This window comes from Gastrolobium bilobum, unplaced genomic scaffold (genome assembly GCF_033153095.1).
Source record: "Gastrolobium bilobum isolate Gb01-03AN ecotype WA unplaced genomic scaffold, APGP_CSIRO_Gbil_v1 utg71807, whole genome shotgun sequence".
NCBI lineage: Eukaryota > Viridiplantae > Streptophyta > Magnoliopsida > Fabales > Fabaceae > Gastrolobium > Gastrolobium bilobum.
This window is the reverse complement of record NW_026899344.1, coordinates 41,415-56,509: the sequence shown is the minus strand read 5'-3', so window position 1 is coordinate 56,509 and position 15,095 is coordinate 41,415. Positions and strand designations below refer to the sequence as shown.

The window sequence follows — 15,095 nt, the reverse complement described above, 5'->3', positions numbered from 1 at the left end:
TATCCTACATGTGCAGGCAGCGTGCCTGAGTGTATGATATGCGAGGAAGCCTCATATATCTTGTTAGTATGTTATAGACGTGCATAAAACGTACTTATCTCTGGCCAGTAGATTTTGTTATATTGCACATATTACATGCTATATATCCAACATTATGCATCTTATTATCTTGTCATACATATTATGCATGTAAGTGAGCTTGGGGCGGAGGAATCCTTGAGGACCCTTTGTCTTACTGAGATTTGTCAAAATCTCACCCCTTCTGGGGCACATTTTCAAGAGCTGATATCTGAGATGAAAAAACCTAGAGGCAAGAGGCCGGCGTAGAAATTTCATGATGACATAAGACATGCATGTTTATGATTATCCATTTTATTATGATTAACATGATTATGACTTGATTTGTTGGATTACATTGTTATTTGATGTGAGCATAGGGGTTGTCTATGTCACTATTAAATAAGCTTATGTTAGGTTTTGAGAGTATGTATTTGCACACACCATAGTACACAGATTATTTCATGACTACTTGACGTAGATTCATGACCAGAGATGTTATCTTTTGAGATAGGACACTTATGCGTTATTAACACACACACACACGTGTATATCGGTATTGCAATACATTAGGTTTAATAAAAAATAAAAAGTTAAGTCACATAATGGAAATAATAATCGTTGGTATTATAAATAATTAGTTTTCGCATTTAATTAAGTTACATTTAATATCATTGTATGTCTAATACACCGGTGCACGCGGGGTGTTACACCTAAGCCTACATTTTTTGCATTTAATTTTGATTTGGTGAGTAGTGCTTCCTCGGGTTTTGTGGCCTGATCTCATCTTCCTCTCAATCTTCATTTCTTCGATTTCACATTTCTTTCATTATGGACAAATCCTCCCACACCAGCTCCAACATTGTGCCCAAGAATCATCTTCAACCACCTCTTCCTCGAGGTTGGGAAGTATATGGATACACATGATATGATAGTGTCTTCTCAAGATTCCTATAATACACTTGATACTCTAGACTCTAACAATGATCTTACATAAAATTATTTTAAGAGGCCAGACTTTGTTTAAAAAACATCTAAATGATCTGTAAGCTACCCATCTAATATCATTTTTTCATCACAAAAAATCTATGAAAACATCAGATATGGAGAAGTATGAAAAATGGTGACTTCAATTGGAAGTGAAATAGGGAGGCAATATGGTTGAATTATAATAGATCTCATCTGAAGCATCATGATGGTTATCCTTTTCATTTTGACAAAAGACATATAATGCATAGTTAACCAATATTACTGAAGCTTCAGTTTAAAGGGGGGAAACCTGATGTTGTCCTAACAAGGATTGTTGTGCTAAAACCTAATATTAGAAAAGTGCATAATGTTACCAAAATTGTTTCATCACCTTGTTTTTCACATACATTTTGTTGGGTTCATTTTTCATGCCATTTAAAAACTGGGCAAGGACTCGTGAGAAACAACAGATCCCAAACCTACTGGGACCCATAATGTGTTCTAGTCCCATTGTTGCTGATAACGGGTTTTTGCTTGTGTGACACGTGTAAGTTGGATGCGCTTTTGCGGACAACGAGTCCTATTTCGTGACATTCCTGTATTTTGATTATGAAGCATGCCATTTTGGCAAATAATGGTATTTTGGTCATTGTTCCTTAATTGATGTCAATGGGAATATTCATATCTTTGAGTGTGACACATGATAGTATTGACACTTTTAAAAGATACAAAGAGATAAAAGAAGTGTTGAGTTTAAAAAAAAAACATAATATGCATATTTAAATATGGGGATTAATGTTTCTTATATTATAAGAGATAAAATTATCTTCTACACATACATAAAAGTGTGTGGGGCCCATGTGAGGCCATGTGAATAGAAGATAGAGAAAAAGAAAACATAGATATTACCCACTTTTATGTGTGTGTGTAAGAGATAAAATTTTCTCCTACAACCTGAGAAACATTAATCACTTAAAGGGGGGATGTTTATCTTATGTTACATGAGATAACATACCCCTCTTACTCATATATCAAAAGTTGTGCTAATATTTTTTTATTTTTTTTTATTTTTAAAGAGTGGGTCCCATATGCTTTGTTTAACATCTCATTTTAGATCGATTTGTTAATATTTCATATGATATTAAGCGCAGTTACAATCAGAGTAATTGAATTAAAATTACGGATACATTTTTTCTTTTCTTTTCTGCTCATAATTTGATTTTGTACTCATATAACTCAAATACTTCAATTATAACTCACACTTTATATGGAAACATCTTACATTGACTTAATATCATCACCATGTAAGCCCCATAAGTTAACATGGTGTTAAAACTCACTTTCTATTTCTGGAGCAACACAATGTTGCACGTGAAATTCCCTGCGCGTGTTAGCGCACACAACATGTATTTTCTTCCTTTACCAACGCGCTTTAGTGCCTTGGGGGCCTGAGCTCGTACCTCATAATTCAATTGCGCATTTTTAGCGCGCATGGCGCGCACTTCAAACCCTTTTACTGAAACATAAGCATGCTTTAGCACTCTGATGTTCGCTTTAACGCTCTCCCCAGAACCTAGATAGGTTCCTTTCAGGTTGCACACTTCATTAGGGTAATCTTACCCCATTACATGTACCTAATAGATATGTTTGGCATTTCTAGGACCATCATATATAGGTACATGACATCTTCTTGCATTTTCCATGACATAAAACATAACTTAGGCTTCAAGCCATTACTTTTCATATTTCTTGCATCGCAAGCAATAACATTAAGGGTTAAGTGGGTGTCATGTTGCAGGAAAAAAAGTTGTCCTACTGACATAAAACAAACGACGGGGCCCACATGTTTTTTTTTTTTTTAAAGAAAGCACATAAATCGATGGGTCAGCATGATAACTTTTTTTTCCTGCAACATCACACTCACTTAACCCTAACATTAACTTATTGTTTACTTTCTTATTTCATTCTCATCATTCTAAGAGAGACCATATAAAACTATTGTCTCAACTTAGGTCATGTGCTATCTCATTTGGTTCCAAGGAACTACTTCCAAGGTTCTTATCATTTTCATGCTAAGTTAACTTCCAACATGAACTTTACATATATGGTGAACATTGTATAATTTCACAATTCATACAGTCACATTGCATTCTCATACATTATGTCTCATGACTTACATTTCTCAATTGTATAACTTGAGTCTCAAGTAACTCATTCATATCATATAATGTACAATCTCATATGTTATACATTTTCATACTTCATGGTAGTCTCTTACTTACCTAATTGAACATTAATAACACAATTGTTCATATTACACAATCCACATACATAATCCATGTCCTTATTCTCTAGACAAATATACATTATTGGAATTATGTAAAATAAATATAGCCAACATCTAGGCCTCAAATGTACATCCTCATGTGAATACTCAAAATAAATTTGTTTACATGACATATCTACATCAAAACATAAATAGAAATCCATATACTATCTGGTATGCTCTACACTGGCCTCTTGCCCAATGAAACTCCCTCTACATTTATGGAGTTACCTGAAATGTATTCCCCACATTACAGGATGAGATAAAAATCTTAGTAAACTAAAGGTCCTTTGAGGATCTCTCCACCGTATAGTTCATTTACTGTGTATACATAATATCTGAACATAGCACACATGCATCACCTCATATTTATGTAACTTCCAAGAGAAACCTTTGTCTTTTAGACTACTACCCCCAATGAGATCCTCATAGGCTCACTCTAAGGGAAGTTCCCATTTGTATGGTCCTTTCATAAGAAACCTCTGTCTATAGGCTGCTACCCTCACGAAGATCCACATATAGTGTTGTGTCCATGGAAAGGCCATACATGCAAAATACTTTCAAGAGATCCTCTAAGGCTATGTCTCTAAGGCTGTGTCTCTTCGGTTGTTACCTTCATGACGTCCCATATAGGGTTGGATCCATGAAAAGCATTTGTATAACATCTCGTATTTCGTAAACGTATTATTACATGTGAAAATGTGATTTAAAGGGTAGGATTAGTGAAAATCCTGAAATTAGGGTAAAATTACATAAGAAGGGTAAAATGGTAATTTGCTAAACAAGTAACCTAAAAGGTCTCAAATGGAAAAAACTAACACTGAAAATGTATTCAGAACGAAAAATTGAGTGGATAGACAAGTTTTCGCAAATTTGATGAATAGTGATTTTATCGGTGTAAAATATTGCGGTATAATTGTACCGATAAGTGCGAAAATATGATCAGTATTTCTAGGAAGTAAAAATATGACGTGAACGAGAAAAATACGTAGGTTATGAATTTGTGGGTTAAATTGGATGATTTAAGAAAGTTAAGCGACGTGTGGGACCCACTTTAAGTGATTTAAGGGCTTCAAACACATAAAATTTGAACACTCTCTCTCCTCCTCTCTTGTCCATCGTCGAGCTTCTTCTCCATTGTTGGGGTTTGGAGCTTTTTGATTTCCAACTCTTTTTCTAGCCATTTTTAGGAGAAACTTCCAACTACAAAGTTGTTCTCCTTGAGTTTGTGAGTGACTTTCATGTAGAGAGCATCTTGTGGGGAGCTTTGTGGGAGGAGAAAACCCCACCATACAGCCACAAAAATTTGGTGTTTTGAAGGGATTTTGGTGCTTTCTTGTGTTGATTGGTTGGTTGGAACTCATCCCCTTGGACCCTAGGAAGCTATTGGTGGTAAGTTTCTACACTCTCATTGAGTTTTAATTGAAATCATAAAATGGTTGAAGGTTTGATTATGTGTTGATGAGTTGTGAATTGTAATAATTAGGAGCTTAAAATGGTGTTTCTCCTTTGGAATTAAATGCTTAGAATGATAAATGATGATGATTGATGCAATAAAAATTATGGTGATTTGTAAATTTGTATCTTAGTGAAATTTATGATTGGAAAGTGTTGGAATTTCAATACTTTGTGAAATTGATATGTTGGGTGATGGTGTGATTGAGTTTTGGAGCATTGGTAGGAATTAATTATAGGATTATATGATGTGTGTAAGGATTGAATTGAATTGAAAACCTTGGAGGATACTTCCTCGAAGAATTCGACCTATAGGAAATTTGGAGGAAAATGATGTGAAAAATATTGTAAAATCAATGGTTGGTGACTTGGTGCATGAATGGTTAAATGGTGAGTTAGTTCAAGGATTAAAATGATTGAGATAGTTGAAATAAGTAAAAAACAGCCTTTAGGCCTAAGTGGTTATGTTGGTTGTTATTATTGTGAAATTGATTGATTGTGTGCAAGTGTTGATGGTCATGATTATTTGATCAATATAGGTTACCTCGCACGGACTCAATAGAGGTGGATTAAGCTTGAAGCTTACGTGGAAAAGGATTACTTGTGGAGTTGAGGTAAACTCTTGGTACTGGGATTTATCCCCTTGTGTGTTCCACCACACATAGTGGAAGGTAGTGGTTGGATTGTGTGCTCTGTGAAATGGTATATTCATGCATTACTGTCTTAATTGTGTGACATGCTTGGAGCATGTTGTGTGATATATTTGTGATCTCTGGCCAGTAAATGTGTGTGGTTTGGACTTCCGCTTGTGATACCCCTTTGGGGGCTTCCGGTCGGGTTTTGCCGTAGGGCCGTCTCTGGGAGCGGTACCAGGATGATCCAAACGTGATACTTCCGCTGGATAGGTCTTTTTGGAGTTCCAGTTGGGTTTTGCCATGGAGTCGTCTCAACCATGGGAGAGACACCAGGAAGCTTCCCGGGAGTTATATGATGGGGTCCTTGAACGGAATCCTTATGTGGATGTTCTTGGATGTGAGCCCAGTGTGATGTGATTTTGTATGTTAGGAATTTTATATGATGATCATTGCATGCACATTGAGTGAGCCATGGGGTGAGTGATCTTCTAGTATCCTTGGTTTACTAAGATATATTTGTATATCTCACCTCCGCGTTTGGGGACACCATTTCAGGTTCTAGTGAGCATGGAGGATCTTCGGGAAAGAGGCCTACTTAGAGAAGGATTGGATCATGATGTGCATATGGAGAACATAGCATTTTGGAGGATTATATTTGATGCACATAACATAGGATTTAGCATTTTGGACTTAGGTTATGAACATATTGCATGTTGATATTGCCATGCTTTTGGGTGTTCATGACAATATTCTAAGTCTTTTGTAATTGATGGATAATAAATGCCTATTGTTTATATTGAGATTTTGGTGAGCATGGGACTTGTCCATGGCCACATATTACGTTTTGAGGCATTTGGGAATGTTTGATGTAAATTGGCCATATGATGTGTAAATGGCAAGGAAAGGATGAATATTGTAATTGATACCTTAGACAAAGAATTATGCATGATGGAAGGTCCTAGAGCCTACATTAGTAATGGTACAAGTTGTGCAATTAGTATTAGAGTGTTAGGAGTAGAACACTTGATCCATTTGGAAATGAGAAAGCTGTCATCTGTGATTTTTACAATACGGTAATCGATTACCTGAAATAGGGGACACGAAATTGAGCCACTATGAATAAAAGTAATTGATTACTCTTGTGATGGTAATCGATTACCTAGTTCAGTAATCGATTACCTATATAGCTTGGTAATCGATTACCAAAAACAGGGGAGCCAAAAATTAGATATTGTCTGTTACTGTAGCTTCCGGTAATCGATTACCTTGAGAATGGTAATCGATTACCACTGTGCAAATTTTGAAAATGAGGGGTTTTATAACCCAGAGTTAATGGTATTGCTTGGAGGGGTTATAATGAATAAGTTTTAAGCTTACGCGAGTTTTGCATTTATAATTACGGGGTTGTTTTAATTGATTACGCAAATGGTTAATGATTAATAATGAGGATTTAATAAAAGAAAAAGTTTACCTGTAATTTAATTAACTCAATTACTGTGATTGTAACTGCGCTTAATACCATAGGCAATGATAACATTACCGGTACGTAACGGGTTGTTACAATTTGCATACATACTTAAAAATCCACTGGCCAGAGATAGATATCATACATACTTATCATATCATTTGTCATTCATCATTCATCTGCTTTCATAACTTTCAATGTATTCTACTATGTCATACTACTACCATGCACAATGCATCACTATAACCATTACTCCAATAGAGCACAAAATGGGATTAATCCCAATGTCTAGAAATTTACCTCTCATAGACTTCTATTTTCTTCTCTTTTCTGCTTCAAGATCCTCAATCACAACAAACCACACAAGTTCAACATATGAAAAAAGTGTAAATGTGGTCAAAAAATCATACAACAGATGAATCATTAAGTAATTGGCTAGATTTCCATCATAAACCTTATGAAACATAACTTACCATGTTTGGTATTTTCAAGAACTTAGGTCTTGAACAAATGTTTGTTCCAATGGGAGTTCCTCTACTAAGGTATTACTTGGTTTAACACTAAACCAACAAACAACACCAAACACACCATCAAAATCCATCAAACTCCAACAAAATCAGAATTTTCAAAATTTAATACACATGAAAACCTAAATTCTTCAAAATCCATGAAAACTTGAGTTGAGTATATGTTTTCTTACCATGAATCCTTTAGAATGAAGGAAGTAAGACTTTTCAAGCTTTAGAGTGGTGAAACTCCTCACGCAACGCAAAATCCCAAAATTTCTCCAAACTTTGTTGGTGAATATCTTTCTCCACAAAACTCTTGTTCAAAAATGAAGGATGGGTTTTGTTCTTGATGAGATTCTAAGCAACTTTGGTTTTAAAACGTAAGCTTTTCATGGCCTACAACTTATATGGGCATTCAAGCTTTTCAACAATGGTGTTTGCTCTTAAAATGACTAAGTGTTCATGGAAAGGATGGTGAGGTTGTGTTTTGTGTGTCTTAAGCAATATACTTAACTCACTTAAGTGTTTTAAACCACTTTTGACCAAAGTCAATATTTTCACTAGGTAAACTACTCTTTTACGTTTTTATTCTTAATATTTTCTAGCCAATGAACTTAACACTTCTAACATGTGTTTTAATCTCATAAACATCATGAAAATTGTTATTTTCTACACTAATTTCAAGTTTCGGGCTAACTTTTGCCTATTTGCATTTTCACCCAAAAACTTTCTATAATTGCACTTTTATCTTAAAAGTGACTTACTTTGTTAAAATTAGATTTGTATCTAATTTATCTCTTTTAATCATGGCAAATTCCTATTTTCTCATTTTACTGATTTGGGTTATTGTATTTGTGTCTATAGCTAGAGATAACAAATCTTCTATAACATGAGACTTGTATTTCCCTTCTTTTATTATATAATATGATCAAAATCAAGAAAAAGAAAAACAATAGAATGGATAAAAGGAATTAGCTAAAATGAACATGGTGTAGAATGAATCGTGCCTTTCTTTTTCTTCAAATATTCCTCTAGACTTCCCTCACCACTCAGCCTCTCACGACATGAGTCTCCCTCCTTTCCAACACAAGAAAGACTCGTAGATAAAGTTTAATATTGATTGATAATGAGTTAAGTCAAATACATATAAATGGAAAGACTCATAAAACTAATGTGTTAAGGTTTTTGATTAAGATACGGTGACTTTTATCATACATTGTGCTTGAGAATCAAAAAGAAAAAATCAAAGAAACTTTGAACTAAAGTATTCTGGTGTAAAGAAACCAATGGGGGTTTACCAAAAAAAAAGAGAGAAACCAATGGGGCATGTCATACAAATGTCAGCACAAATATTTTATTGCCTCTGGCAATCAGCAAATACTCATGCAAAAACAGAATCCAGTGAGAACCGAATTGAAAAGCACAAGAAAGTATGTAACCCTTCTGTTATTACCAAGAACGATGTCGTCGATTGTTTATCATCCTTGTTGTCGTGGAGTCGAATCCGTCGCCGCTCCATTAGTTTCCTCGCTTCAATGGGTTACAACGTAGAGAAGATGAAGGGTTTGAATTTTTGGTAAAAATGGCGGAGAGACGTAGAGTTTGAAATTTTGGTGAAGTGGTGAAAGAGAGAAGAGGGAAAAGATTGAGTAAGCATTTTGCTGCACGGCGTGACTCAGCTCAGAATTCCAACCTGGCATTATCGAGATTCCATAAGATCAACTGGTATAAAACACTAAACTACTTTCCAGTTATTAATTTCCACAACCTCCAGAAAAGGATGTACAACTATTAGAGATCAAAATCTTTACAGTGAAAAGCAGCTAAATTACTTCGAGGTGAAGTATTAACTCCAAACACCTATATATCCTACCGTATCGACAATAATGCTATTTAGATCGATCTCTGCTTACGAAAAATAGCCTCTTTGGTTACAAGTTTAATACCCCTGACCCAAAGCTCAGCAACTTCTAACCCCCCATCACATACAAAATGCAGTTCCCTGTTCTTATTAGTTAGCACCCTAAACATTCCTGGTTCATCTGCATCACCTTTCTTGTATCTATTTCTACGTAATGTTGAGCTTGGTCCTAACTCTGCCTCACAGCACACCACATTTCTCCGGCCTGACTTCCCCCAACACAGCACACCCGAAGAGCCCAACATTCGCATTTGTTTACCATGTGGAGAGCCCTTTCCACCTTTGGTGTGCTTCTGAACATATGCACCACCTAATACCAATTTACGAGCAAGTTCATCTAGTATAACAGCCTCCGCATCGTTTTTCCCTCCGGCTAATTTCCTTGCAAGTAAGAGTGCAGTTTCCCCTCTAGCATTTTTAGCATTGCAATGAGCACCGTGTGAAATTAGAAGCTCACAAATGGAAGCATGGCCTTCCCTTGCTGCTAACATGAGTGGAGTGTAGTCCTCCCCATCAGGGACATTAACATCATAACCTTTGCTGGCGAGCAATGTAACAGCATCCAAGTCACCACGACGAGCTGCACAATGCAACGCGTAGAAGCCACCAGCATCACGATTACCCTTTTCAAGCGCAAATTCAAGCATGATCTTTTCAAATAAATCATGGTTCTGGCTCAATTCTGATAGGGTTATTGCTGTTTCACCAGATTTATTGCACAGCTTTACATCAGCTCCAGCGTATACAAGCAATCGAAATGATTCTACATGACCCTTCAAAGCAGTAAGCATAACTGCAGAGAAGCCACCATCATCTTGATAGTCAAGATCAAATTCTCCAGATTCAATGACAGTTTTCAATGCTTCAGTATCTCCTGCTTGAGCTACAAACATTAAGGGGGAAAAGGTAGAAGTATTGCTCGATTTGGGTATCTTGCCTTTTCTGATTGTATCCAACACTGCATGTTGAAAACCAAGTGACCACTTGTTTGACTCAGCAATGGAACTCGCAGATTGACCAATAACAGTCACCAAGCCAAAATCAGCACCAGCCCTTGTTAGTACTTTGAGACACTCCTCTTGTTTATATTTTGCACAGATCATCAAAGCTGTGTCACCAGAGTCCGTTATAGAGTTCAAGTCACAACCAAAATCAATAAGGCATTGAATGATTGTTGGTAAGCCAAGACGAGACGCCATGTGGATAGGAAGGAACTCAGTTCTGCTGCTTGTTTTGACTGGGGATTCCACATTAGCACCACATTCTATGAGTATCCTGGCAGCCTCAACATTGCCACAGAGGATGGCATGGTGTAGAAGGGTTCTTCCACGGTGAGGACTATTGGAGGTGAAATGTTGCAGGAGCAAGCGTAGTATAGCACCACTTCTTTCAAAATACTCAACTGCACACCAGGTGATGCCATAAGGTTCTCCCAGCCCAGCACCCACACGAAGCTCTTCACCAGTTGAAGTGTCCCATGACCAAGCTCCAAGCTTCACTTCGAAGTCTATCCTAGCACCATTCTGTAGTCCATTTGTAAGAAAAAGCCCCAGTGAGGTTCATTTCACATTAACAATAAAATCTTGATAGTTAAAAGTCCAATTATGTAACTATCAGCAGAATAAACTGATCAAATCTTAAAAATTTAACCATGAAGATCTTATTTTATTTTTTCTACATTATTGTGCAATTGCAGAAACCTGCTGAAGATCATTAACTGAGGTCTGGCCTTTAGCAGACTGGTGAACAAAATTTTGGGTGTTAACAAAATGAGGTATTTTGTGCCACAAAAGCCCCATGACTTCTTACATTATTCATTATAGCTTAAAGGAAATTATATTGGAAAACATATAGTAACAGACCAATAGTTCTCAAAAGGCAAATCCAAAAGCAAAAAAATATTGGCTGCGAAAACTAGGACTGGGCAGAGATGTGAAATATTCTCATGCACTAAACCAAATTCAATGTAATTATAATCAAAGGTTTGAAGGGGGCAAGGGAAAAGATTACCTGCAATAGTAAAGCAACAACAGGGACCTGCCTATGAATTACAGCTGCAACAAGGGCAGTACAATTCACATTTGTGTAGAGAGAAGGCTTTAGTGACTGTAGAAGCACCCGGTCAGTAGCACTCGCATCCACACCACACTGCCATTGAAAAAATAATTTAACATATTCAAACAAGTATTTTTCATAAACCGTAAGTTAAAACTACGAGTAAAAATTGAACACAAGCAAAGGTTTATTTAGTTTCCCTTAGAGAATGGTAGCTAAATCCTAAGGTTGCACTTGTCTTGGAATATTAGGGGAGGACATGTCAGTTGAACTCTAGGAAGAAGACAATTCATGGTAGAATTTTCTTTTTGCAAAACGACAGATAAGGAGTGAAATGTTTGAGGAAGTTTTGTGAAAAGCTACCAAGCTTGGCAAAGGCATACGAAAGTTTCCTGAAAGTAGAGAGAGCAAGGGGGAAACAATATCTGATTTTGGCAAATACCATCCAAGTTATGTAGCAAGAATCTTTCACAACAAAGATGTCCATGATGACTTCAATGGCCTTCGGGTTTGAAAGAACCTCACAGAAGGGGTGATAGTTGTAAGTACACAGGACCTAACTTCTTAATGCGCCAAATAATACCGACCAAACAATTGCAGATGCTACTGATTTATATCTCTGTTCAGGGGTCCCATTACGGAATCTCTAGAATCATGCTCTGCAGTACACGTACCTTTATGAGCGTCTCAACCACATCTACAAACCCCCTGCAGCATGCGGTCACAAGAGCATGTACAGCAATATGGGGTCGGATCAAATCAGAGCTCATGAGCAATTCTTCACACCCTGATTGCCCATGGTAGCTTGCCTCCAAAAGAGCTTCTTCACATGCTGGCTGCGATGCCCCTGCTTTAAGTAAGATCTCAAGAATATTAAGGTGACCCTCCCTCACTGCTGCAGTCGTTGCAAAGCCTCTGAAGAGTTTCTGGTTTACATCAGCTCCCACAATCTGTCATTTTAATAAAAATCGACCTTTTAGTAACTTATAGTTCATAAACTCAACAAGAATTTTTCTTTTTCTTTTTCTATTTCTTCCTTCCCTTTTGTTCAAAGTGTTGGAAGGTAGGAATGTAACAAGACAGCTATATAGTAAGAAATCAGGAACTTCTTATCCATTTAGGACAAAACGCCTTCCACACTTTAATCATTTTTTCTTTCTTTCTTCCTTTTTGTAGTAAGGTATGCTACAAGAGATTAGAGCAGGAGACTAAATCCACACAGATAAAGAAACAATATGGAGAATATAATATGATGTGATATAGAAAAATGAAAGTAAAAAAGAAAGGAAAAGAATGAAAGTGAACAAAATCAATCACATTAAAAAAAAAAAAGGCAAGGTAATCAAAGAGATTTTTAGGGCTCATTTGAAATTAGTTTTCAAAAAGAATTTTTCGATTTTTAGAAAAAAAAAAAAAAAAAAAAAATATTTGGTGAGATCTATTTTGTTAAAAAAATTAAAAATTATAACTATTTTTTGTTTTTAGAATCAAAATTAAAAAACATAACTTGTTTTGTTTTTTTATTTTGATTTTTAACTTTTAAAAACAAAAAAAATATATAAAAATTACTTGTTTCCATAATTATTCTAAAAAATAATTATAAAAAAAAATTAGATCACAATCAAACCGGACTTTAATTATTTTTTTTGTTTGCTGAGCCTCAGGAGGGAGGGAGGGATGCATCATGTGTGAATTGGGTTATGTCCAATGGTCGGGGACAGCACAGTATGGGGCACACAAGACATGTTTGCTACAGAAAAAAAAAAAGAAAAAAAAAGTGGGGAAAACGAGGAGAAATGAAGAAAAATTATTAGGTTGGAAATAAATCTGCCTTACGAGGCAGCCAGCTGTTATAGAAAACACCAAAACACTGCAGAATTTTTTTCGAATAATCAGCGTATGCTGCTAAATCCATAGAAAACATGAAGACTTGAAAAGAAGTATACGCCTCTCTTAAGATTCAGAAGGAGAAGACAAATATGACGAGGGGAAACGGACAGATAAACATGTCAAGGAGAGATGATAACGAGGGATAAAAGTGAAGCGGGGACCAACCACGGTAAAATAAAAGCACGGCAGAAGAAAATTCACAACAACAAAAAAAATGCGAACGGTTCAAAAATTCAAAATCTACATTACCTTTTCTTTCCCCCGTAATGAAATCAAGTTTTGTTTCCAAAAACTAAAGATCAATTAGGGCGAAGACTTGTTATGTTTTTAAGAAATTAAAGTAAAAAGAGAGAGAAATTTTTAAATTCGTAATTTAATTTTGGAGCAGAAGGCGTTTAAACTAGGAAGAATAGATCTCTTAAACAAAATCACTTCTAAAACTCTTCTTCACTTTCAGTAATCTCACAAGTTAATAATATTAACAATTAAAAAACACATTTGACAACATGTTCACTCAAGTTGAGCAAATAAAACAGTTCAAAAACAGTGAATCTGCAAACGTTCCAAAAATGAAAAAAAAAATTCAACAGAAAAGTTAAAACTGAAACTTGGATCACGATCTGAACAATCACGTCGCAACGAGCGTGTTATTACCAGTAGCTTCCTGACGAGGCTGGCGTTGCCGGCATGGACGGCGAGGAACAGTGGCGTGACGTCGGTGACGAATTCCTGAAACTCGACGCGGGCTTGGCTGGCGGATTCAGGGAACAGTATGAGGTCGGTGCTGCGGGTCTTCAAGGTGACGGCGCCGGCGAAGTTGACGTCGACGGAGGGATCGGCAATGCAGTTGAAGGCCAAGTTCAGATCGCCGGAGTGAGAAGCTTCGAGAAGGCGCTGCGACACCTCGGCCTCGTAGTCCACCGGGAACACCTGCTTGGCGGAAAACACCGTCATTTGCGGCGGCTAGGTTGGAGGTTTCAACTTTTTTAGGTAGTGAGGGTGAGCATGCGCCACGCCTGAATCTCTCTCTCTCTTTCTTTGGACGCGAGACTCGAGAGAAGGAACTTGAAAGAAGTGAGCGCGAGAGAGGGGACACAGAGAAAGAGGGAGGGAGTGAGCGCATACTTATACTGTGGTGGACTTTAACTGCTCTTAACTATATAATATACCAATCCAAATTGCTTTTGACTTACACGATGCAAAACAATAAATTAAAATAAATATGGATTTTATAAGAGTTAGATGTAGGAAAAGTGGTTGTGTTATGTTATACAGATTCGTTTTGCTTGCCGAAGTTTTTTTTTTTTTTTTTGCTGCGGGCCCCACAAATGTTGTGTGTATAGAAAACTTTTTGTGGTCATGTTAAATGATAGATGATAAACCTAATAAATATATTACAATTTCACTTTTTCATAAATCATTTATTCATTTAATATGAATAAAATGCATATAAGTATGTGCATGTCGCACCGACATCGACACGGGATATGGGATACGACACAACATGACATTCCACATATTAATTTTAAAAAATATTAAATTTTGACACGTTAGGATACGTTTTGATATTATATAATATTTTTAATTTATGTAGTGTATATTATATTTAATATTCAATAATTTAACAAAAAAACTAAAACAAACTTATAATATTAATCAATTTTGCAAAGAAACATAAGATATCCCAAATGTTTATATTAAAACTCAATAAAATAGTAATCGTAATCCAACGAATCTAATAGTTAGAACTCAAAATGCAACGCAACATCACCTCCTTTGAACCTTTTTTGAGTCTTTGCAATGAGTATTAGAG

General features: G+C 36.2%; 1 protein-coding gene across 1 annotated transcript; it reads right to left on the bottom strand.

Annotated features, from left to right (window-relative positions):
- Positions 1-9,169: 9,169 nt before the first annotated feature.
- On the bottom strand, positions 9,170-14,236 carry LOC133289773 (uncharacterized). Its single transcript, XM_061487770.1, has 4 exons — positions 13,937-14,236; positions 12,067-12,342; positions 11,348-11,485; positions 9,170-10,860 (listed from the first exon to the last, which is right to left on the bottom strand). The coding sequence occupies exons 1-4, from the start codon at positions 14,234-14,236 to the stop codon at positions 9,310-9,312; spliced, it is 2,265 nt and encodes a 754-aa protein (XP_061343754.1). The 3' UTR covers positions 9,170-9,309.
- Positions 14,237-15,095: the final 859 nt, after the last annotated feature.